Below are 25108 nucleotides of genomic sequence, written 5' to 3' on the forward strand. Positions count from 1 at the left end.
AAACTGGATTTAAAATGAAATGTTGAAAGTGTGTATTCAGAAAACCTCCTCTGGATGATACAAACACCCCCTTCTTAGCTGTAACTAAAAAAAAAACATGTAGTGAATTATTTTGTCTGAATAAAAAATCAGCTTAATCAGGGCAGGGCAGCATTGCATGGCAGAAGCATCTGCTCCAAACTTTTAAATGCTAAGATATTCACACCAGTGAGTGTAAAATTTATTTATAGCAGGATTAATTGACTTAAGAAAAGACTGAAATATATGTTCTCATTTATTGCAAGCATCTAAATTGATTTAGGATGTGCAAGTAATTCAGATGTGTGGCTGCCGGTCATACAGCACATGTGCTTGGTACGATACCACAATGCAGCAGCAGAGCTTACTGCTAAAATTAGCCTGTAGGATTTCCCTAACAGGATTCAGCCAATAATCTCCCCACTCCAACAAATAAAGAGAAAGGGAGACAACTGTTTTCAATTGCAGACTGCTGTGAAATATTAATAAAAGATGGTTATTCTGTCTCTCCAGAACAAATGCCTACAGCCAGATTCTGCTGTCAGATTCCTTGTGTAAATTTGAGCAGCTCCATTGAGACTGGTGGATTTATTCTGGATTTACACCAATATTACTGGGGTCAGAGTGTGGCCCTGATGACAGACTTGAATGGTGGCACCACTGAACCATATAATGATAAAGGACACAGGACAAAAGAAACAGAATTTGCAGTAAGTCAGAAAAAATAAAGTCTTCCTGGTGAGGACTCCTTAATACTCATTCTTTCCCAAAATGTGTTATGTGGGCCAGCTTCTTTTAGTAATATTAAGAACAGAGGGGAGAGCAAGAGACCTGAAAATTGTTGGCTAAAACCATGCTTTGAAGAAGGTGAAATGCCCTAGAGAACAACAGTGCCAATAAAAAAAAAATAATTAAATAAAAATAATAAAAAAGCAAGGGAAGAATATCTAATAAATTGTTCAGAAGAAGAATCTGAAATTAATAATGTCAAGTATTCTGTAAACCATCTAAATGAACATCAAGTAGACTTTATGGTTTTTTGCATCTTTAAGGCATTATCTTGTGCATATACTGTGTATATATTGCATAGCTCTCTCACAATCATAACCATCCTGAATCCCCTCAGATATTTGGCTAAGAGAATTTTCTCCCATGACTCACAACAACATAGGCTTATGTTAATCCCCATGTAATATGCTGCCACAAAAGTTTTCCTTCTACCTTTTTCCTCTCCCAAGAATATATTGTCTATACATAGGGAAAAAATCCCAGAATAGTAAGAAATAATTCAAGGCAGGGAAATATTTTTACATTGATAACTAAAGTTACAATCTGATTTCATCCTCACTTCACTCATTTCTCCCTTTCTGCCACCCATTCCTTCCTTGCTTGCTTTTCGTTCTTCACAGAGAGAGTTGTTAGCCATTGGAATGTGCTGCCCAGGGAGGTGGTAGAGTCACCATCCCTGGAGGTGTTCAGTAGGGGATTGGACATGGCACTTGAAGCCATGGTTTAGTAGTCACGAGGTCTTGAGTGTCAGGTTGGACTTGATGATCTTTGAGGTTTTTTTCCAACCTTATTGATTCTATGATTCAAAATGGCAGTGTTGCACTTGTGTGGACAATGGCTGCTTGCATCCTGTACTCCCTTAAGGGAGTAAATCATAGAGCCTTGAGATAGCTCAGGTTGGCAGGGAACTCCAGTGGTCTGCAATCCAACCCTCTGCTCAAAGTGGGACAAGCATTGTCATCAGACCAGGTTGCTGAGGGATTTCATCCCCATAGGATTTTGGAAGTTCCAGGTCTTTTTGCTTTCACTGACCATTGAATAAATACTGGGGCATCATCCAGACCCAGGAAATACTATGCACAAATAAATCTATCCTATAACTTACCATATGTTAGTAATACAAATATCAATTTATTTATTCACAGAAACTGTACTGGAACTGTTGATGCTGCAAAGTTTCTGTTCATTGTCACTCCAGAGGTGTTAATCTCATAATAGAGAAAATCACTCTATTTTCAATGTACTCAGAAAATGCAGTGATAAAGCTTAACTATGTAAGTCTGTAAGCCTAGAGACAAGGAAAGGAATTTCTTCAAGCTGAAAAGAAGGGCTTCATTGTGAATGCAGAGGTGTGTGCTTTGTTGGAGCTGTGAATGGGTCAGTCACTCTGGCTGTTAGCATAGATACAGTCTGATTACAGCTACAGCACTGCACTAGGTCTCCAGTCAGTACCCAGAGGATAGAAAAGAGACAAAAGGTACAGAGCTAAAGTGGACAACCTGAAGCATAAAGTTATAGAGAAACTGGAAATAGGAGTTGTTGGTTTTCTTTCTTTACTGAGTAGAGATGATTATCTTGAAAGAGTGGTGCAAGATCTGAAAAAAGATTCAACAGGAGAAAAAAGGATTCATGAAAAAAATATGTTTTGTGTTTGGAGAAAGGAGTTCAGTGAAGGTCTGAGAATCTCAGCTGGAATAGGATACAGTTTTTCTTGTAGCACGGACTGACTTGTCAAATGAAGGCACTGACAATTGTATTGAAGCTTTCCTATTTAATGGTGGTCTTTCTTCAACTTATTGCTGGTCTCTTGACAATATAGGCAACAAGAACACAGCAAAAAGAACCAAAGGATAGGGAAATGAAAGAAAAACCTCTTAATGACTTAAAGACACCAAAAAAATGCACCTGTTGCTATATTGCCAGAGCCAGTCAATGATAATAATTTATGACTATGTGAATATTAACCCTGTGATTTATCAGCTGCACTGGTTGACTTGATGCCAGTGCAGCGTCATGGAACTGAGAAACAGTGAGGCTAAAACTGAATGCATTGCTGCAGGAGGTATTTGAGGCATTTAAATCTGTTGATCCTACATGAACAAACGCATTTGCCCTGCCTATTAAAAGCAATCTTTAGGGAATCCTACCAGTTGTGTAGACATGCTGGCTGGGCTGGTCCACGTCTGGGTGAGGTAATGTGGAATCTGTGGGGGAAGACGGGGTCCTGGACACCGACCGATGTTTATCTAATCCTGCCATGCCAACTGTAGCCATCTGAGCCTGGTAGATTTGCAACTGGTGGACACGCCGATGTGCCATGAACTCCTGTTTCCAAGAAAACAGCACAGTAGAAAGAAATGTGAGACAGGATCAAGTAAGACACTGAGGGAAACATGTCAACAAATGAAGTTCATTAGGTCAGGGCCGTAATAAACAGTGTGGAAAAAAACAACCCTCAACAACTAGTACCTAAGACCTAGTCAATAAATCCATTCAACAGATGTTTTCACACTGACAGTGTGGGCTGCTGACTTTGCTGGAGAGGAGGTGATGGCAGGCAACCTGTCAGTTCTCCCTGACAGAAGAAAAGACAGCTTTGCATGCAGAGGTTTATAAAAGACAGTGGTTTTTCTAATATGTGGAATACATATGTAGTATGATTTTAGAATGTTTAGTTTATGATCCTGCACAAATAAAAATAGAATCTTCCTACAGCACAAACTACTCAGTACCAAATTTGCTGAACAACTTCGCAGTCAAATTTCTTCAGAGGACTCAGTTCCTAGAGCTCCCTGGAAAACAGGAACAGTTTGCAGATAGGTTTTCACAAATCACTTAGAAATTCAGGAACTGTTACATGAGATCCCACTTAGGGACCTTCTCTTTTCTTTGTCATAACTGTTGTTGGCTGTAGGCAGTGCCAAACACTTCAGGAAAGGTAGGCAGGTGTGAAGAGACTGAGAGAGAGCAAAAAGGAAGCTTTCCTCTTCTGGTTCTGTTTTATTTATCAACAGATGGTGACTTCTGCTGACATGACAAAGGTTGAAGCCCTGCTGAAGTCAGTAGAAACTTTCCCATTCATTCACTCCACGGAGCAGGATTGCTTCACAAGTCCTTCTCTGTTTTCCTTTGGTGTTGTTTTTGTTTTGTTGTTGTTGTTGGGGGCAGAGGGGATTGTTTTGTTTTGCTTTGTTTTGTTTGTGTGTGTGCATACAGTCCTAGAACTGTATGCACCTAGAAGGTGAATGCAAGAGAGAAATTTACAAACCACTTAGCAATACAAATTCAGTTGAAATTCACACTTCTGTCTTAGAACTGCAGATTCTGCTTGTCCTCACCTGTGCCAGATCTGTATCCTTACATGCAGGTATATATATGTGTGTATGTGTGTGTGTATATATATATGTGTGTGTATATATATATGTGTGTGTATATATATATAGTGTGTGTGTATATATGGTTTAGATTTGGTCTTGGTGGGTTTTTAAACCCAGTGACAATCAGGGCTGCTGTCTGTTGTTGCTTGGAACAGAAGCTTAGAGACCTGGCCTGGCCAAGGAGGGATTGCTGGGTGCTTGGGGAGGTGAAACTGAGTTCAAGCTGTGTGGGAAGGCAGGTGGGAGTACCTGGGAGTACTCCAGGCCCTCACACTGCAAAATGAATCCACAGCTCATGGGAAGTGAGAATGTTTACCCTGTATGTAAAAAAAGCAGCCTTTATGAAAACAAGTGCTCCTCAATAACAGCTGAAATGAGAATAAATGCTTTAAAAGAGTCTCCAAACCCACATTAATATCTAGGGTCACCACTTCAGTGAAAAGACAAAGGTCATGGGAAGGGTAAATCACCTGGGACCTTGTCATAAGTGACTAAATAAAGAAAATATGAGTAGGCAAAAAAGAGGTTTTCCAAGAAGTATCTTGGTTTAGGGTCATTGAACCATTTCCCTTTCTTTAAATACAGTCTCTTAACTTTTACTATTGCTTTTTTAATGTATGATGACAGGATGGTTCCAGGAAATATCTTGCATCTGAAGAGGAGTATGCATCCCCTTTCCTTGTGAACATAACCTATCTTAACATACAGGAATTCTTTCCAGTGTCTTAAAACAATTTCTTTAACAAATTGTTTTAAGTGTGATAGATTTTAAGAGGAGCTCTTTTTTTGTGTGTGCTTCTAGGAATGCACACCTTTAGGACAATTGAAGAGTGGATGGATGCTAATGTGTTCAATATTTTCCTTATGGAAAACAGATACATTCTTTTGTAAGGATTTAGCATTCACTTTCCTCAGTGCTGGCTGAGTGCTCAATAAAGGAGGCACAGGATGTATTTTGCTGTGGCACAATTACTTCCTGCATCCCAGGGCTGAGGGGATACAGCAGAACTGTCTGTCTGATGCTTGTGACTTCACCATCTCCTGCCTACTATTCCAAAGCATGAGAGCAGGCTGAGCAGTTTGAAAGAAGAAAAACTTCACACAGAGCTTTATTGCCATATATGAAATCACCAGAATGGTGGATATTTCTGCTGCTCTCCTCAGCATCATAGGTTGCACTCACGGCATTCACTAAATTGCTGGTATCTGTGTAGTTCTTCAATCAAGGGCATTTTTGCTACTGTCTTTCAGTGGTCACACTAAGTAATTATAATTGATTAACTGAGGTCACATTTCCCATAATTACTAGAATACAGAAGAAAAAAGGGATTGCTCCCTATTGGAATGCTCTTTGAACTAGTAAGAGTGCATTGATGTATCCTGGCCGTCTACATTTAACAGGATTTTTTAAATACATTTCTTAAGGAAATCTTGGAACTGTAGCTATCAATGAGGGGAGATTCACGATGTGCAGAAGTGTTTCTGTTTGGGCTTAGTGTTGGTAGATTCTGAGCCTTTAGAGCTGCCTTTCTTTCATTGTCTTACCCGAAGTTCACTTGTGCACAATCTTTTTTTCAGTGAAGTTGCAAGTTTGTTATTCAATCAATAAACAATAGAAATAATCTATCCAGGTCTTTGAGCTGAAAAAGTCACTTTAGTGGTTTCTTTTTGTTGGTTTGGGTGGGTTGGTTGCTTGGTTGGAGCTGTTTGTGGGTTTGTGTTGTTTGGTTGGCTTTTGTTTTGGGGGGTTTTGTTTGTTCATTTAGGCGGGGTTTTGTTTCCGTGTTTGTTTGGGGTTTGTTTGTGGTGTCTTGAAGAAAAAATGCAAAATACACTGCAAAACCTAGATAACTGGGGTAAATTTTTTAATGCTAGTCAACCTGTGTGAACATCACCTAAAATCCAGGCTGCCATATATTGCAGCAATTTGTCAAAGACAAGAGAGCCTGTTCTTGCTCTCCTGCTAAATTGTGTTTTGTTTATATCGTTCTTCCCTCTTCAAATGAAACCAGACACATACCTAGAATCTGACACATGTTTATCAGTGCAATCAGTCCAGGAAAGGAGAATAAATTTGTGGATGGTTGGATGGAAAGCTGCATGACACCTGTTTTGATTTGTGAGCTCACAGACAACTATTTGCCTGTGAAAACCTTTTAAAAGCTGTTTAAAATGGAATTGTTTGTCTCACAAGGCTTACACTGAGGCTTGCTTCCATCCTCGGGTGGCTTCCAGGTCTTTTAATTGTAATTTTAAAAACTCTAGGCATCAGCAAAGTTTGGACTTGTTCAGGTTTTAGTCAAAGTTTTAGGCTTGCTTCCTTATTAGGATTCATTTTACAGACAACAGGCGCCCATGAAATATGTGTATTTTTTTCCCAGCCACCTACATATTTATGCTGTGAGCGTTTGAGATACTCTGTGTCACACAGACAAGTGGATTAATGCAATGAGTAATGTGGACAATCAACAGACATATCTGGCTCCTCAAATGCTCACCTGGCCTCTGGAAGGGATTAAAGCAACACAATGAATTCATCTTCAGGTTTTATGTGCTACAGCACTGCAAACACATGTGCATCTCTCCAGCAACATGACAAAAGCAATATTTGCACATCTGTAGGGGTAGTGATCTGTGTGAGTATACTTGGAGCCTTTCTTAGGTAACCTGAGCCTGGCCTGCCCGGCATGGAGCCTGCTAGTTCCAGGTGCCTGAGATTAGTTCATTAGTAGAGGCAAGCAATTAGGGGCTCTGCCACAGAGGGTGGAGGGCCAGGCATCCTCCTTCCCAGAAAGCAGCTGAGGCCCTCAGTAATTGTTTTGAGGAGGATTTTTAGAATCAGTATCTAAAGAGAGGATGACCTGTTTACAGGCATGAGAGATAAATATTTGTCATTCTCCTAGTATTACTGTAAGCTAGGTTGTTTAGGAGGAGTTGTCTTTAATGTGGGTTGGTGTGAACATTCCTTTTGTGCGGATGTATGATTTGTATCTTTTGATGCTTTATGTTTTGTATATTCTAAGGATCTTAGTGAGAGTTTCTTTCCCATTTCTGCTGGCTGTGAGAAGTGGTGACCTACAAGTGTATTCAGTGGGATTGTTGGATGGCCTATGGTGGGTGATAAAGCATGGGTGAATTGTTCGTGAATTAACGCTTCTTTAAGCTGTTATGTCTTGTGCAGAGCAAAAATACGCAGGGTTCACTCATAAAAACTTCTCTTGCCTCTCAACGATCTGCTTTTGAATTTAGTTCACACTTCATTTAATCACAGCTAAATAATTCCTCAGATTTTTATGTCTGTACCATAATCCTATGTGTATATGGCTTATGCTTTTTTTTTACTGTTTTTTTTTTGTTGTTGTTGTGACAGAAAACTTTTTTTCTCTTAAGAATCATAAGAAATTCAAAATTTTCTATTCCTAATAACAAGATTAATGTTTGTAGCATCTCATCTATTTGGGGCCAGGTTTATAGCCCCCTGGTTTTGTGCCTTTACTGAATTCCAGTGAGGAAATCTATTAAAAATAATTGCTGTGTCATCCATCCTCCTCTTCCCTTCCCCAAAGACTTTCAGTAGTACTCCTCTTACAAAGCTAATCATCTCAAAGCATTTTTTGGACTGTGGGTTCACTAGTTATTTTTTCCCCTACAATTTCTACAATGTGTTGTGACAATTACCCACAGGACTAGTTATTCATGAGGAGGAAAAAGACTTATATTTTGACTTAAGTGAAGGTGAAAACTAAACCTGACCAGCATGAGACCTGCTGCCTTCCAAACGCTTCCTCTAGTTCCTTCCCCTGAAAAGTATTCCTGATGTTAGTTCTGTTCCTGTTGGACAATGGGCTCCTTAGCCTCTCCCAGGCCCCTCTAGCAGCACTGGGGGGGAAAAAAGTACCTTTAGACCCTGCCACTTGTCTTCCCCACTGCCCTCTTTGATTTCCTACCTGCTGAGTACAGTTGTAGCTGAACCCATCCAAGTGGTGTCCGAGTCAGGCAGTGGCTGCATCCAGAAATGCAGCCTTTGCTTGTAGGACACAGACCTCTGTCCTGCTTTTAAATCCCTATGACAGCAGCCTTGGCACAAACCAAGACAGCATCATTCAGAGTCTGATTCAGTCAGAAATCCTGGGCACCCAGATATTTCTTATACAGTTCAGATGTAGCTAGTTAACAGTCTCTTAAAAAATCATGGACCACATGGAAAATACTAATAGGATTGACCTTTTATCCCCAGAAGCGATAGGAGATAAAAACAGAGAGTAATTAATTTCCAAACAAGGAAAATTAGGACAAAAAGAACTATAAGTAAGTAGAAGTATAGCACTTTTGACCCAGGAGTTCTGTGAGCTCTTCTGCCTACTGTCCTCAAATAAAACTAGTTGCCCTCAAGAACTGAGCAAAAATAGGCCATGAGATCTTCTGAATGTTCTTATGTGAGCAAATGTGAAAATGCAGGAAGAGCTTATCTCTGGCAATCTATATAATCCAAAATAGAAATTAGTCTGAGATAGCTCTGAAAAGTACTATGTTGAGAGGTCTTTTAAACTGCTCTGTCACTTGGAGAAAACACATGACCAAGAAACCTTACTAATGCTATTTTTGACAAAGCCACATGTAAAGCCACAAACTTCCATGTCATCACTTTCAAATAAAATTGGTATCATCATCTGAAATACAGTCAGCCACAAATTCAGAATCAGCATTTTAATGAAAAGTAAATAAATAGCAAGTATGGGTGCAGGCTCATAGACTGAATAGGCAGAAATGGGTTTAGAATGAGCAAAAGCAGGGGCAGGAAGAAAGAGGACTGCCTTGAGGATCTGGTATATTAGGTCATATATTATCAGGATGTTTATAGAATCTGCCTTTCTCTTACTGTAATCCAAGTGTTGACTAGAAAATGAGTAAACAGATATGAAGTCTTATCAGCTGAATGTTGGGTGCAGATACAGAACAGAGGGATGAAAGCCATATGACACAACTGCTTAGAGTCCTGGGCGGAGAAGACTTGGGCAGCAACTTGCCGCTCATAGAAGGACAGCTTCATGCTCTCTATCCTTCCCTTGCCTTCTGGAAGACTGTAGAAAGTTTTGTTCCAGCTACTGCCAGTGTAGAGCTCAGTAGTCAGAGTAGCCCTATTGCAGTGACAGCCCAGGCTGTGGTCACCATCTTCAACCAGCTCTGTTTTTCCCTGCTTCCTGGAGCAACAAAGCTGCTGCTGCAGAGGTCTCTGCCCCTTTCCTGCCACCCTTCCTTTTTACAGCAGGAGCACCTTTATGATGGCAAAGCTTTAAAATGACATTTTTGTCTAGTAAGGCATGGAGTAGAGGAGGAACAAGGACTATGAATAGGGTGACAAGAGTGTGCTCCTTTGTCGAGTCATGTAGGAAAGGATGAGTTCCCTGCCCCGGGTTGCATGAACAAATGTAGAGGTCGGGGGGGTCACACATCTTCCCTCTGGCTATAGAACATAACAGTAAGGTCAGGACCCAAGCTTTTACCACTACTGTTGCTCAGATAGGTGGGTGGGTGGCTAACTTGAGGTTTCAAAGTGAGAGATGGTAAAAGGTACTGTTCTTGAGTGGAGCATTTCCAAAAATCTGAGCATCTCAAGAGGATGAGAAGCTATCTTTGTGAAGAAATATGAGCCAGGCAGTCATTAAGTTGAAGCCTGGCACGATTAAGAAAGGAAGGAGTGATGGGAAATGGAGTCTGGAAGTGACAGCTAGGAGGGCCCTGAAGATGGAGCACTTTCTGCTGCAGGGACATTCCAGGAGTCCAGCTGAGCTGCTGGTTTCATTCCTGGTTCCTGTGTCTGTGAGACCTGCCTTCTCTCCTCCTGACATTGGCAGGTAGTCGGCTTCTGTCACTTCTGATGAAGTGCCGGCTTGTGGTGTGCGTAGCACACATCCAAAGAAAATGCAGCACCTCCTCAAAAGCTTGCATTCCCAGCTGAACCTTTCCCTCTATTTCTGACTATCCCAGAGATTTCATGTAAATGTATAAATAATTTGGGGTACAGTGAAGGGGAGAAAGGGACTGTTTTGTGCCTTGCTTCTTTTTAAAAAGATCACCCAGCCCTCTTTCAGAGGATTCTTGTTACTTACTAGAAATACCACAACACTTTCCTGAAGCCGTGTGGTGCTTTCCAAAAAAAGAATGCAGAGAACTACAGAAATGAATACCAATGGGAAAATACAGTTGCCCACATCTCTTGCCCTCACTTTCAGTATTAATAAGTCTTTGCTTGTTTTGCTTTGATGTGAACTATACATAGGCTTTAGAATAGCATGTGATGGTTACGACCACCTAATCCTAGCAGCTTTCCAGCAGTCATCAGTTAAACTGTTAGCTGGCCAACATTCATCAATGGCAAATCATCTGCCCCCCCCCTCCCCCCCCTCCAGTTTCATTGTTCTGGGAAATATAATTCAAATCTCTTCAGCAGTATTGGCAAATCAGTTTGGGTTACTTTATGCTGATCACTTCTACCACTTCCCCTTTACTGCTGTTCATTGGAACTATTTTTCTTAGCAGACTTGTATGGTTTCTTTTAAAGTGAAGAATCATTAGCTTGACCTTCATGTAGAGAAATAAGTCTACAGGCTAAATTTGGCAGCAGCCACCCTGCTGAAGATCTGTGTTTTCTGCATACTTCAACAGGCCCTGCTTTGGTTTTATAGGCAACTCTGCTGAGCTCAGGATTTGTTGTAGAATTAATGAAAAAATAGCTAGGTCTGACAAATAAAGAGAAACCCTTGGAAAAACTTGCTCCTCAATATAGAGTCTATGCACATTAACACTGTGGTGTCTAATCATAAAATCACGAGGGCATATAGAATCCCTCTGCAGGTACCATGTATGGGGGTAAATGATGCCAGAGTGGTGAGCATCAATGGACTGTATGGTCAGTAAATATAAGAGGCATTTCACTCTGTTCTTCCTCCACAGATCACCTCCATAGATCACTGTATATAATGCACAGACTTTAACAGGTGTGTCTGCTGCACCAGAGCTCTTCTACCCAAAGCATCCATTTCTGCTGTTGCCTGCATGACAGCAGAGTTGTAACCTGATGGATACCAGGTTCTATTCCTTTGCTGGAGGGCTCATATCTCACACCTTACTTTAGTGTGGTTAGAATGTCTGCAGACCTCTTTTTCTCCGTCATATTAGTAGTAAGAGTTATGCAGTTCCTTGTCTTCTTATTTTTTTTTACATGTGCACACATTTGCAGATGTCAGAAAATGTTTTAAAAATATTTTTCTGTCTCCAGTGCTCAGCTCTTGATTGATTTTGGCATGCAGAGGAAGTGATATAGAGCAAAATGGTGGCATAATTTGGAGGAACTGAATATAGGACCGGGGGGGAGGGTGGGGAGGGAAAGAGAGAGAGAGAAACAATCACAAAATGAATATTTTCACATCTGTTCTATATACTTGTAATGTATTCTGTAGGTTTGCAGAAGGTTCTATGTATTTACAGAAAACATATACTTCTGCAACAAACAAATACAGCTTTTTGCTTGCTTGCTTGCTTGGTTTTTATTTGGAATGAAATCAATCTGTTTGTAATTTGGGCAAAACTGAACTGAACACCTAAAGATTGCTTTTAAATATTTCTTCCAAACAGGGGCTTTCCTGCTATATGCTTCTCAGCATAGTGTTTGCTGCTTTTAACAAGTAAGAGAACTGCCAGAATGGGAAAACCCCTCATGTTTGCTGCTGTAGGAACAAGTGGAGGTTTAAAAAGAAACATGAAAATAGCATAGCACTCATTGCATAATGCAGACTGTAAAATAATTTCCTCAGTTTCTCATTCCTTGAGTGAATCTTGTCCCTCAAAATGTAACCCAGGGTTCAGAAGAGATCATAATGCTTGTTATAGTTCCTGGGAAGGATGAATGAATTTATTTGAACTTGCTTCACTGCAATGTACTTTCAATGTCTGTTTTAAAAAATAAAAAGGGGCCAGATTGCTGCCACAGGCAGGAATGTGGAAGACTGGATGGGACTAAAAGGGAGAAGAGAGAGGGAACAGTATTACCATTCTAAATGACTGAATATCATAGCTCCAGCCTCTTCCCTTCTCAACCTTTCTCTGGTTTTTATGATAATATTCTCCATTTTCTTAATGTTCTTAAAATTCAAAAGCAATCTTGCTTGCATGCTCAACTATGTTCCAGTCCTTTCTTGCTTTTATTCTTTCTCCCACAAAAATCTTCCACATGTTGACATCTTCAGAATCCTCCAATATCATAAGATAGGGGATAATAAGAAAAAGTAAAAGAATACAAGCTGGGGAGAAGTGGGGGCAGTTAGAACTTTTGTCCCAGTGCAGCACTTCTGTAAGGTGGTTCATTGATTTGAACACACTGCAGTCACAACACTGCATTGGCTAACATGATATTTCTCCTCTGTGTAGCAGAAATCCTTGCAGGGAAAGAAGTCTGAATGCTTAAAAACCCCAAAGGGTACAAAATTAGAGACCAAACCCTGGTCTATATTCCTCATCTGACCGGTTACTCCTTACTATGATGCACGTGATTGCTGAAACAAGACAAAACACAATAGTCTTCAGTATATTAATTGAAGCTTTTGAAACTACCTCAGTACAGGTCAAAAAGAGCTTTCTACTTTAAAAAATGCCTTTTCTTCTATTTTTTTTTTCCCCAGAGGATGGCTGCTTAGTATTGAAAATCACTATCTGTTTGTTTTAAAGGCCAGCAGAAGTAATGATATCTTGATTTGTTTGTTGGGGAAGGCAGCCCTGATGCTCAGCTCCACTGCTGGTGCAGTCTCTTAAGGCATCTCCCTGATGGCACTCTGGGAGGACATTCACATGCTGGAGATTGTCTCAGAGTCAGCAGCTGACCAAAGACCACAGGCAGCTGGGAAGGGACAGGCGAGTCATCTGGGAAGCACAAATACGCATCCCAAGAGTTGTGTGGGTGCAGTCAAATTGCAGAGGGCTTCCAGAGATCCTCAAAAGCACTGACCTGACCATCAGTCGAGAACGTAATCTCCTCCAATAGGAAGTCATAACACATTGTAGCCCTGGTTTGGGGCCAAAATGGATTATTTGCACAGATCCATGTCTATAAAGGCTAGAGGGGAACCATGACATTTAATCTAGGCTTTGACTGGGATATCTGAGAGGAGTGTTTGGTAGTTCAGTAGCTGCTTCTTAAGGCAGCTGCACAACACTTAGAAAAAACATACACTGAAAAATATTGCAGCATATCAATAGCCACAATGTTAACTACATCTAATGAAATGTAGGAGTAGAGTGAGGGGAAATTCTGAGGACCAGCCAAAGCAAAATGTTAATTCTAATTGTTGTATGTAGTTGGCCTTGTCTTGTGACAACTTTGTTACTATGCAGATTTCCTACCTGCCACCTTCCATGGGAGGATTTTGCAAAGTGAAATTATGCAGGCAATTCCCCTTGCTTCTTACCTCTTTATTCCTAATTACACTGGCCCTGTGTTCACTCAAGATAATGTTATAGCTGTCCCCAAATGCTCTAGATATCAGGCATGTGACAAATGAAATATTTTAGTGCTTGGAATTCATTTTTTTTTCCCCCTGTGTTGTGGAAGTATAGCTACTAACACACTGGAAACAGGGCTGTGTTTGCTTATTGTCTGGCAATGGAGGATTGTTTTTTAAATCCTTTAAATCTTTTCACAGGCATATTTTTGTAGATGTCCTTTTTTTCTTCAGATGTGATGGTTGCATTGTAATGGGGTAGTTTAGATTCATATATTTGGGATACATGTACATTTACATATCCTATCACACTTACTGCCTTTTGGGGGGTTGTTGGTGGTTTTTTTCACTAGAGAGGTCTTTTTCCTCTGTAATAACTTTTATTTATATGATGCATATATATCCCTTGTATCTTGTCATCCTATTAAAGCCTTTGATGAAATATTCTGTAATTCATCTGCTACACAAAGAGTGTTTTTCTGGGGAGAAAGCAAGGTGTAGAAGTTGTGAATCCAAAGTGAACAGAGAATACAAATCCTGGTTCCTAAGTTCTTCGTTTAACCATTGCTTCAGTGATAATTCCATTGCATCACCAACATTCTCTAATCCTGGCTGTTCTGACTGCAAAACAATGCAGCACTGTGGATTTCAGTGTTTCTTATTAGAAGAGACAGTAATAGAGGTTAAGTGTCAGAAGTTGGTTTGGTTTGGTTTTGCTGGATTTGGAAAACAGTAGGAGAAATGAGTCAGAATGCTGGAGACTATAAAATATCACAGGTTTTAGGCACTGCACAGAAAACTCATCCCCACTCTGCAGCTTTAAGCTGGCTGCAAAAGGGCTCTGGACAGACTGGGTAAGCAGGGGGCAGCTGATCATTCCTGTGACCCACACAGAGCCATTGTGGTAAAGGGGCCCAGAAGCTTCTCAGCTGTTTTGTCTTTGGGGTGACTGTTGTCCCCAGTCTTGTTGAGAATATCCAGTCTGGTTTTGTTCCAGATCAATCCTACTTTCAGATACACCAGGAGAGAAAGGTGGTCCCATAATATGCTATGTAATATATACCTGGTGCCACTGCCAGCCCTCAGGGCCACTGTGAGTCCCCAGATCCTTGCTGACAGCTCTCCAGGCCAGGCTGTGCCAAAGCACTCCTGATAACCGGCACATCACATCCATGCCATTGCCATCACAGATGGCCTTGAATCCCTGCTGGCCACAGGGTATCTTCTGAAAAAAGGCTGGGTGTTGTCAACTGTATCTCAGACCCTTACTAGAGCTGCAAAGATGGGCTGAAAGCTTTGGGACTGGGTTCGGAGCATTGGGCTCTGCAGCCCAGCAAACTTCATTCCTGTCAGAACTCCATGAGACAGGACATATTTGAAGGGGAACCACAGGGGGTTAAACACAGCCTGATTGCAATATCAACAGACATACTCAAACATGACAGATTCATCCCTGAGCCCAACCAGAGATTCAACCCTGTCCAGAGGCCCAACCACAGACAAGGAGCTTCCCTGCCCCTTCCCCCTCCCCTTTTCCAGATCCTCCTGACTGTGGGTATTTGGGTTTCTCTCCTACTCTCAGTAGACAAAACTGATTAAACATTTAATAGTGACATTCAAAAAGGGAGAAAATACGTGAGATTGCAGCTGAGGTTCTGACTTTTAGTGACAGTTTTAGAAATAGCCCCTGGTTTTGTCATAAAATCTGAGATTCAGACATTCAAGTGGCTCTTTGAACACTGAAATATGCTATGCACGTGGTTATAATTTAATTCAGAAGAATCTGACTGCTGCTACCTGGCCCTTTTTTTACTTCTTTTATTCTTATTTTTAGTCAATCTCCAGAGAATTTAGAAGCCTTTTTACTATACAGTTGGAAATAAGAAACAGGATTGGGTTGTTTTCAGTTTTCCTTATGTGCATTGTGAGGCATCATTCTAAGGATTTGTTTTTTCTTTATTTTTCTCTCTTTCCTTTCCCTTCCCACCCCCTCCCCCTCACCTTTTTTTTTTTTAACCTGAATTTAAACCCTGATGATTGTTGCTGTCATACAGCAATATTCTCTAATGTTGTAGTACAGTACACCCTAAAGCACTTCCAGGGGCTTATTCTTTTCAGAGGGGCAGGATGATGAAGTTGCAAGACTTCTAGGAAATTTTAGGTGCATTCAGGAATTGGTCCTGCTACAAAATCCCAGATAATGCTTTGAAAGTCTGGGTTCAGTATAACTCCAGATGGAAGCATCTGCTACCTTATCTAATCTTTAGCATATTTATGTGTGTGACAGCAAAGAGTTATTGAGCTTCCTTCCAGAGCTGGCTGTACTTCTAGTGTAATATACTTCAAGATCCGACATATTATTTCAGCACAAAGAGAGTTCCATGAAGTTACCCAACCTAATAAGGCCAAAATCTTTTGAAAACATGCGATGATTGTTACGAGCCAAATTCATGACCTTGTTTGAGCAGGTTCAGAGGAGGGCCAGAAAAATTATCAGAGGGCTGGAGCACACCTCCTGTGAAGAGAAAATGAGAGAGAGCTGGGGCTGTTCAGCCTGGAGAAGAAAAGGATTTGGGGAGACCTTCTTGTGGCTTTTCAGTACTTAAACACAGGGACCTGTAAGGAAGATGGGAGTGGTTGTTTTAGTAGGGACTTTTGCAATAGGATAAAGGGTGGTTTTAAACTAAAGGAGGCTAGATTCAGATTAGACATAAAGAAGAAATTCCTTACAATGAGTTTGCTGAAACCCTGTACCAGGTTGCCCAGAGAGGTGGTAGATATCCCATCCATGGAAACATTCAAGGTTAGGTTGGATGGGGCTCTGAGCAATCTGATTTAGTTGAAGATGACTCTCCTCACTGCAGGGGAGTTCGACTGGATGACCTTTAAAGGTTCCTTCTAACCCAAACTATTCTGTGATCCTAAATAGCACACTCCAGCTTCACATGGCAGGAAGAAAAACACTGCCCTAATTTATGATTAGCTGCCATCTGAAGGTGTTGAGATTTCAGGCCCATTAAATTTTAACAAAAGATGACCTGGTGAACATCTGAAACAAGAGCTAGTTGGTAAATTCACCTCTGCTGTTATTAGGCATTCACATCACAGGCATCTATTTCTGCCTACATAACCCCAGCCAAGACAGGCTGTGGCTGCTGTTGTAGGCAATGCATTCCCATGGACTATGCCTGGGGTGACAAGTGAGAGGTGTGAGTTGTTGCACCTGATCTTTGGGTTTTTAATAGAGGGAGTAAGAAGCCCTGAGCAGGGGGCCATGGCTGGCTCCCTCTGGCTGTGAAATGTTTGTGTCCCTGGTGGTTGTCTTCTCCCCAGGGGTAGAGAGGGTGGATGAGCCTCTCCTTTTCATTTAAGAAAGGGTTACAGGGCTATGTTGCTGAAAGCCCCAAGAGAGATTTGGGTCAAGTAAGGTTGCTTTGGGAGGCTTTGGATCTCTGAAGATGTTTTGTTTTCATTCTTTGAATTAAAATTTAATTTAAGTAATTGAAATACATAATCCATCTCTGAGGAATGCTGTCTTAATCTTGTCTCTTAGAAGCAAAAGCAGGATTTCAAAATTTTATCTGTTACTGATCAGCTGTATGAGCTTACACCAGGCTTCTAACCTCTCTGAGCCTTTCTGTCACCTTATCTCATCCTGGCTTTATCCAGTAAAACCATGGAGACTTCAAGCATTTTGCAACGTGACGGTTCAGTGCTCAACAATAAGGGTGTTCAACTGGAGTTGTGGAGCTAAGGCAGTAGCATATTTAAAACCATGAAAATCCTCTTCCTTACCCCCGCTGCCCACCCCCTAGAAATAAAAAGGAAAGCCATGAGTTTCAGCTAGTTTGTTTTGGCATAGTAATTAGCCATATAGGTCCAATTACATTTCATTTTAAAAAAAAAAAAGTAATAAAAATGAAGAAACAAATATAAGGAACTAGAGCAAAATGATAATGAGAGAAGATAAATTGAGTGAGAGTAGGGTGGAGAGAACAAGAATCCAGCTTTAACAGGACAAATCATAAATAATGGAGACTCTGCATCCAGACACCGACTTTCTCATCACCTGGAAATGGTCAGAGCATTGCAACTGTGATTTTTGGACATTCTTACAGTATGATGTTCTGCTGAGTGAACCCTGATCCCTTAGGTCTCCCTGCAATCAGGACTTCTTCCAAAGGACTTCACCTTTGTTGTGGATGTTATATCAAAGGCTTTTGAAAGGTGGTTGTGGAGAGTCTTAATTTCCTGTTCTATTCTACTGGAAAACAACATACACCTTTATTTATTTGATGCCTTCCAAAACCCCACAGGAATTAATTGCTGCAGCATAGGGTCGTGGTAGGCCCATGGTCAGACAAAGTCAGCTGAGACAGCAGGGCTGGTTGTGCACCAACTGCAGCAGCCGCCCACCGCTGACCACAGTAACCTTTTAGGGAAAAGTCACTTCCATCAGTCAGGCCACTACAGGGCAGTGGCCGCGAGGCAGCAAAACACCGCTTGGAATAATTCTTTGCAGATGCCAGGAACCAGAAGTTTCAGGGAGAAAAATGAAAGCCATTCACTCTTCCAATGACACAAGCCTTTGATACCACAAAGTCATTTGGACAGAGAGCTCCAAGGTCAGGAAGGCACGTAAAGATTGGTGATTAGAGAAATACTATATCAGCAAAGTGTGGCAAGCTATTAAAAGAAACTGTAGCTTTTATGATTGTGTTGCTGGAGCTTCCCCAGGGCTATTTGTATTAGATATTGAGTTAAGCATAACTTATTTAGTCCCAACATTCCAGAAAACATTTTGATGTCAGCTACTGAAGGAAAAGTAAACACAAGGAGGAGGAAACAGTGCTGATCCCAAACAGATAAAAATATTGTAATTTAATTTTGTGAACCCATGCATGTTAGAGCATTAAGAAGGAGGAATTTTAAAAAGGTTGATTTGACTTGCTTGATAGAGGTATTTAGTCACTGTGCAGCTAGGGGTGAGAGGGTGGAGAAACAGAGATGATTTATCACCTTGACTATACGCTACACCCTGACAAAGCATGAATGCAGCTTTCTGTAGACAACATTTTTGTCTAGAGCAGATTTTATGCACATGTGTGATTCTCATCTAAAGCTGTGGGCTTGTGTGTATGTTGGGCCAAACTATTTCCTTAGCCGGGCTGTTTGCCCAGTGGATGTTCTGATGGCTGGTGACAGGGATTTGCCTGCCCTTAATTGCCTACCAGAGCAATCAAGAATCTTCATAGTTTATGAATAGCTCTATGGGTCTGGATTTTTGGTTATTGAATGAAGAGTTCAAAACCTGATCTAGAGGCTGATAATCCCGACACAGAAAGGACCTCACAGCTCAGCGGCTCCAGTCGTGCTTGTTTATTTCTGTAAGAAGCCAATAAATCAAGTGGGGAATTCTGGTCATGTGCTCTCTGTTCTCTCAGAACAGCACTATGGACCTGAGGGAAACACAGGTATAAATGTAGGTTAGGTGTGGTTTTCCTTGGTTTTCCAGAAACTACTGCTTAAGAGTGAGGGTGCAGGGCAGCTGAAACCTCAACGTCAAGTACAGCTCAGTCCCCAACACAGCGAAGACAACAGCTTCTTGCAGAGGGTTGGGTTTTTTTATGCCATTTTGACTGTACTTTGATTCATAAATTTTTATTTTCTTTTAAAAAGTTTTGTTTGGTTGTTTATTTGTTTTTCTTTGCTGGGACTTGCAAACTGTTTGGTTTCAAGCATTGCAGGAATATAGCAGAACTAGCACAGTGTTACAGATATCACTTTGTAGATGTTATCTGTCCAGAGACACTGTCCAAGGAAGAATATACTTCCTGCTCCCTTGCTTTAACCAGGTGTATTAATGTCACTTTGTTTTGGACCTAGGAAAGATGCCAGCCCTTCCACATCCTTTGACATAAGACTGTGAAGACCATGCTTTGGTGCTTCTCTTGACTAGCATCCATACAGTGCACTGATTTCATCCTGCTGACAAAAATTAGGTTTTTAATGTAAGTTGCAAAATTCTACATTTTTATACTCGGAGTAGAAAAGACTTTTGGCATGAGATGAGGAAGAAAACTGCCTCTCCCTTCTCGCTAAATTATTTTTGTGCTAAAGTTTTTGCTGCAAAGAAATTGTTCATTACTGCAGGAATATCCAAGCTACACAGATTACATATTAATGACCAGTTCACCCAGACAGAGGACCATGTTCCACTTAAGATTGCAAATGATATGTCTGCTGGTTACATCCTAGGCTGGAGGTTAGGAAGAAGTTCTACACAGAGAGAGTGATTGCCCATTGGAATGGGCTGCCCAGGGAGGTGGTGGAGTCACCATCATTGGAGGTGTTCAGGAGAAGACTTGATGGGGTGCTTGGTTGCATGGTTTAGTTGATTAGGTGGGTTGGATAATAGGTTGGACATGATGATCTTGAAGGTCTCTTCCAACCTGGTCTGGTCTATTCTATTCTATTCTATTCTAAATATGCCTTATAGGTCTTAGCACCTGAGACTTCAATTGCGTATCTTCTGCCTCCTAGTTATTACAAAGGCTTATCACAGATTTATTTACTTTGTAAACTGAAATTACTCTGCCAAACATACATGTTCTAATTCTTGACATATCTAATCAGATGATGTTGGGCTAAAAATTCTCTTCCTTGTAATTTGTAAGTTACCACTTCATTGCACTTTTAGGCTGCTTTTTAACAGCAGTTAGTCTGTTACTTGGGAATACAGCTATTGTGTTTTGCAGGTTGTGAAGACAGATTTGAAGCTTTTTGGGACCCATAGCTGAACAGAAAAAAAGCCTGTGCTGTTGACTGCTTATCTTGAGGAGAATAATTCATGGCTCAAGAAAAAGAAAGCAGAAATGTAATTTACCCTGGAGCTAGACAGGAAAAAATACATAAATTTAGTAGAAGAATCCAAGTTTGGCTATGACTGAAGGACTAGAAAAAGCCAAATCAGACCTAAGAAGACAAGTACACAAGAAATGCCCTATTGCACCAGGCCAGCCTATTATGGCCAGTACTGCCTCAGATAACATTTAGCTAGAGGACATGAGCATGGCTTCTCTTTGCAATTCATTCCCCTTGTTCCCTCTCAGCATCCAGATTTTTTCATTAGCGCTATTAGAGGTGCAGCCTTGTCTTTTTCCTTTGATATCTGCTTATGACCGTGCTGCTGTCCATAAATTTGTCTAATCCTGGTTTGAGCTGCTGGTTTCTGCAATCTTCCACAGCAGCAAATTCCAGAATTTCACTGCTCGTGGTGCAAAGAAACAAATCTTCCCTGCTTTAAACTGATTTCCTCCTAAGTTAAGCAAAAGCTCCCAAATCTGGTATTGCAGGATTTGGTGAATACCACTTCTTTACCCACTTTCCTGCTGCCCTTGTGATTTTGTAGATGCCTCTCTGAGGGAAGGTACTCTGTAGCAGAATTGGAGATCTTTACCCAGGACAGCCTGTGCCCTTTTTCAGCCTTTCACAGGTGAAAACGTGGCGCTCAGCCTCTCATCTGTACGAGTTCCTTTCTGCCCAGCACTGTTGAAAATACTGCTTTAATTGCTGTTCACCTTGCAGCCTGCCTGCTGGGTCAACTGCTGAGTGGAGTGAGGACTCTGCCATGCTCCCTCTCACCCCCAGAGTGCCCCAAATCTGCCTCCTGCTCCCCCAGCAAAGGAGAGCCTAGCAGCCAGCTGCAGAAATCTTTTGTAGGTGATATTCACTAGGGGAGCATTTGAGAGGGGCATTTGAGTTTTATTTAAGTGGTCTGGTTTCTACTGACATAGGTTTACATGTATAAAAGCCTCACACTGAATACACAGCAATGCATGAGCTTTCCAAATGTTTTCTCTACACTTCTGCTTCTACTGTCCCAGTTCTTCATTCCATCTCTCTCTCTCCTTCCCACTAGGAGAGGATGAAGCCTCTTTGCACAAGACATTAGTGGGTCTGCCTCAGTGTTTGCAAGAAGTATGCAATAAAACTTTTAACTGTGAAGCAGTTTAGTCAAGAAAGAAGGGACAAAACCCAAAGGCTGAGACCAGCACCAAAGCCTAGAGGTTTGATATTAAATATATTGCGACTTTTTCTTCCTGGTATTCTCAAGTAGGATATAAATCTCCCTTCTGTTGAAAGATAGTTCTGCCTTTGAAGATAGAATAACGTTTACATAAATGTTGAGGTCGTCTTTAATGTAGCTTTCATTATCTCCTATGTTCCTCCTTTCCCTGAAAGCCCAAGTGACTGATGTCAAGATCAAGGGAGTCAACCAATGTAGATACACTCCAGGACCCAGATAGGATATAAATCACCCTTACTCCTAACCACCGTAGACACCTAACTGAAGGACAGAAGTTTACATATTTGCTGTCCTTGTGGGGGAGGCTAAATATCCCAGCCACTTACCTCATGGGAATCCCTCATTCATTAACCAATTGGGGTGCTTAGTATCACTTATCAAATAGGCTAATCAAAGTTTGAGAGAAACCAGCTCTTGACCATTTCTTGCCCTTTGAGCACTCCAGGGCCACCTCCCACCCCTAGACTTTTATCTAATTAAAGTTAAAGAGGGGAAAATTAATCCATGGAAGAAAATGAGATAACAGCCACCATAGCAGACCATCCCAGAGTCAGGTTTGGCTTTCATCTGTTGCTACCTGACAATTAACTCTTCAGCAACACAGGAACCCCATTTTACGAGTGCAGGATCTGTCCCTTCACACAATGATGGGTGTTTTATTTTCATTTTTCACTGTTCCACATTGCAGTTTCCCCTGCTCGTACTGGGTGTGGGAAGGTCATCCTTTACTCTCCCTCTCCCAAGATTGACTTAGTGCTGTTTTCACTTGCAGAATACAAAAGTGAAAACTGTAATTTATTACAGTACTAGCAATTCAAGATGTTTTGCTTGGATTCTGTGCTTGCAATTGGTTACCAACATTCCAGCCTTGCTTGCTTTTGTTGGCTACTAGTTTAGAACCCTCAATTTCATTCTCTAAATCTGTGCTTAAAAAGATATTTCACAATACAGGGTTGGGGGGTTGGGGTTTTTTTACCTTGTGGGGGGAAAAAAAAAGTGGAGTGACCCCTCTGAAGATTCACTGCAGTTTTCTGTAATACTTGTGTTCCTATTTGGTATTCTGTGTTCTTCTTAAACCACCTGATTGTAATATTTCTGAAGCCCAAAGGATCTTCCTCTAGGCTTACTTGAATTTTTCAAGGGCTGCAACGTTGACTCTGTGAATATCAGAAATAGGTTAACTCTGGTAACACAGCCATTAAGTGTGCTGAAAATGGAGAAACTTGCATTTTATGGGGTACCTGGGAGCCTTGGGCTGTGGCTGCACAGCAGCAAGCTCTGCTTCTCCGGCAGCACCTGCCAGCCAGTGAGCTGGGGTGCACGGGGCAGCTCCAGCACACCACCCTCACTGGCATTTCAGGGTTTGATGCGCTAAGGGAGCAATGGAGTTTGGTTTTCTTCCTAAAACGACTCTGACATTTTGAAGGCTGCATTTGTACTTCTAGCATTTTTAGCAGGAAGCTTTGGATTATTAAGTCTGTGGATCAGGCACATGTGGCCAAAATTAGAAGTGCTGAGGAAATCCCACTTGTACTCTACACTGTCCCAGGGTTGTAACTTGCACCTTGAGGCACTCCAAGGTGGGTAAACTAAAGTAACTCCACTCAGACCTTATCTAGAGAATGAGAACTGTTTTGATTGTTACACATTTATGCTACTTTGGAATGGGCTACTGTTACTGTTTTGGGTTGTGGTGGTGTGCTTTCTTGTATTTCTTTTCTGCCTACAAAGCCTATGTGCATCTATAGCACTAGAGTCAGCAGTAGTCATGAAATACCTTGCAAGGCTAACCTTGATATTGTCAGTATGAAGTTCCTCACACTTAATAACAGCCATTCTGCAACACAGTTAATTACTTGCAAATGGAAGTTGTAAAAGGTAATAGGGTTCAAACCTTTTCATTTAAATCAAAAGGAAGCCTCAAGCAAGCTTCCAAATCTCTTCCAAACTTTGAGAAAATTTTAGTCCATATCAATGTCTGAACTAATATCTGGCCTTCCCTTTAGCTACCTGAACTAATCCATCAGACCTACAATTTAGAACTATGACCTGCAGCTGTTTGGTTATGGAAGGGACATTGGTAGGACTTTAAAGGGGGATAAGTGAGGCAGTGAAAAGGAGATTCAGTAATCCCCCTGTATTATAAGGTATTTTGCACAGGGTGGGAAGGAGCTGGGACTCTTGCTGGCTCTCCCATCCCAGGCAGCAGTGGGGGGATACGGGTGCTCCCTGAGCTGCTGCCCATTCAGTACCCCTGTGGAGGCAGACAGCACAGAGGTGTCTTGCTGAATCCCTCCTACAGTTTCAGTGCCAATGCAGGGAGTTCACCAGGACCCGGTTAAGCTCAGGTATCAATTAATACCAGCTGCTTTGCTGGGCAGGGTGGACAGGAACTGCTAGTAACTGCAAAATCTGCAATTGGGAAATGCACTAGAGGGAACAATTCTGTAGTGGTAGGGGTACAGGCTGCAAGATGTTACAAGTCTTTTCCATCTCTAATTTCTACATATTTAGTTTATATAGGGCACTGAAAACTTAAACTTTGGTCACTATCCACAAGAGACAGATTTGATCCAGTGACCCAAAGGCGAAAGGTGCTGTATTCCATTACCAACCCCCTGCAACTGCAGTTCCTCAGAAAGGTTTTTATATCAATAACTAAATACCAGTAACTTTTACAAGCTATGTGGTAACACTTTCAATCTCCTAATTCTGAGTCATTTCACAAGCAAAGGGGAAAAAATCAAGTCTGTCTTAGAAGGAAAAATGGAATTTCTTCAACATTTTGTTGTTACATACTTAGGGATACAATTAGTTTTGAAAGATGGGGAGAAGGAAAGCACGTTAGGTTATGCCTTGGTGTGTTTGGGAGTGTCTAAAAGGCATTGCCCTAGGAGGATGCATTAAGCACCACTCCTACGCTGCTTTTCCCACCCTCTCCTGTGACTGAGAGAAATTTTTTCTCTCCCCCTTACTGGCAATTTTACATCTTCTACTCTATTACCCACTGGAATGTGACTTGGAATTCCACTGAGGATCCAGAAGTAAGAGGATCTTGATATTAGTGAAACTTGCAAGCAAGATAGAAGCATTTCCATGCATTTCTTGAGTGTGCACAAAAATATATGTAGACTAAGATGTTATAATGCTGTTTAATTTCTCTTAAGGGTAAAAATGTGGAAACACCCAAAAATAAGTCACGTAAAATAGCACTTGGAGGTCAGTAATTGTGTTAGAGGTGGTCTTGTTCTTTTTTTTTTAATCCCTTTACCTACAAGCCAAACACCACTAAGCCAGAAACCACCAACCAGTACAGTCTCACAGTAACAAGATATTAATAG

General features: G+C 41.2%; 1 protein-coding gene across 1 annotated transcript in view; it reads right to left on the bottom strand.

The window, feature by feature from the left end:
- Nucleotides 1-25108, bottom strand: part of HDAC9 (histone deacetylase 9) — a 546793-nt gene that overhangs the window by 147006 nt on the left and 374679 nt on the right. Inside the window, exon 14 of the mRNA XM_068152479.1 lies at nt 2955-3132. Coding sequence (XP_068008580.1) covers nt 2955-3132 — 178 coding nt within the window. The remainder of the gene's footprint in view (nt 1-2954; nt 3133-25108) is intronic.

This window comes from Melanerpes formicivorus, unplaced genomic scaffold (assembly GCF_026170545.1).
Source record: "Melanerpes formicivorus ecotype bairdi unplaced genomic scaffold, bMelFor1.0.p_v2 SCAF_23, whole genome shotgun sequence".
NCBI classification, from domain to species: Eukaryota; Metazoa; Chordata; class Aves; order Piciformes; family Picidae; genus Melanerpes; species Melanerpes formicivorus.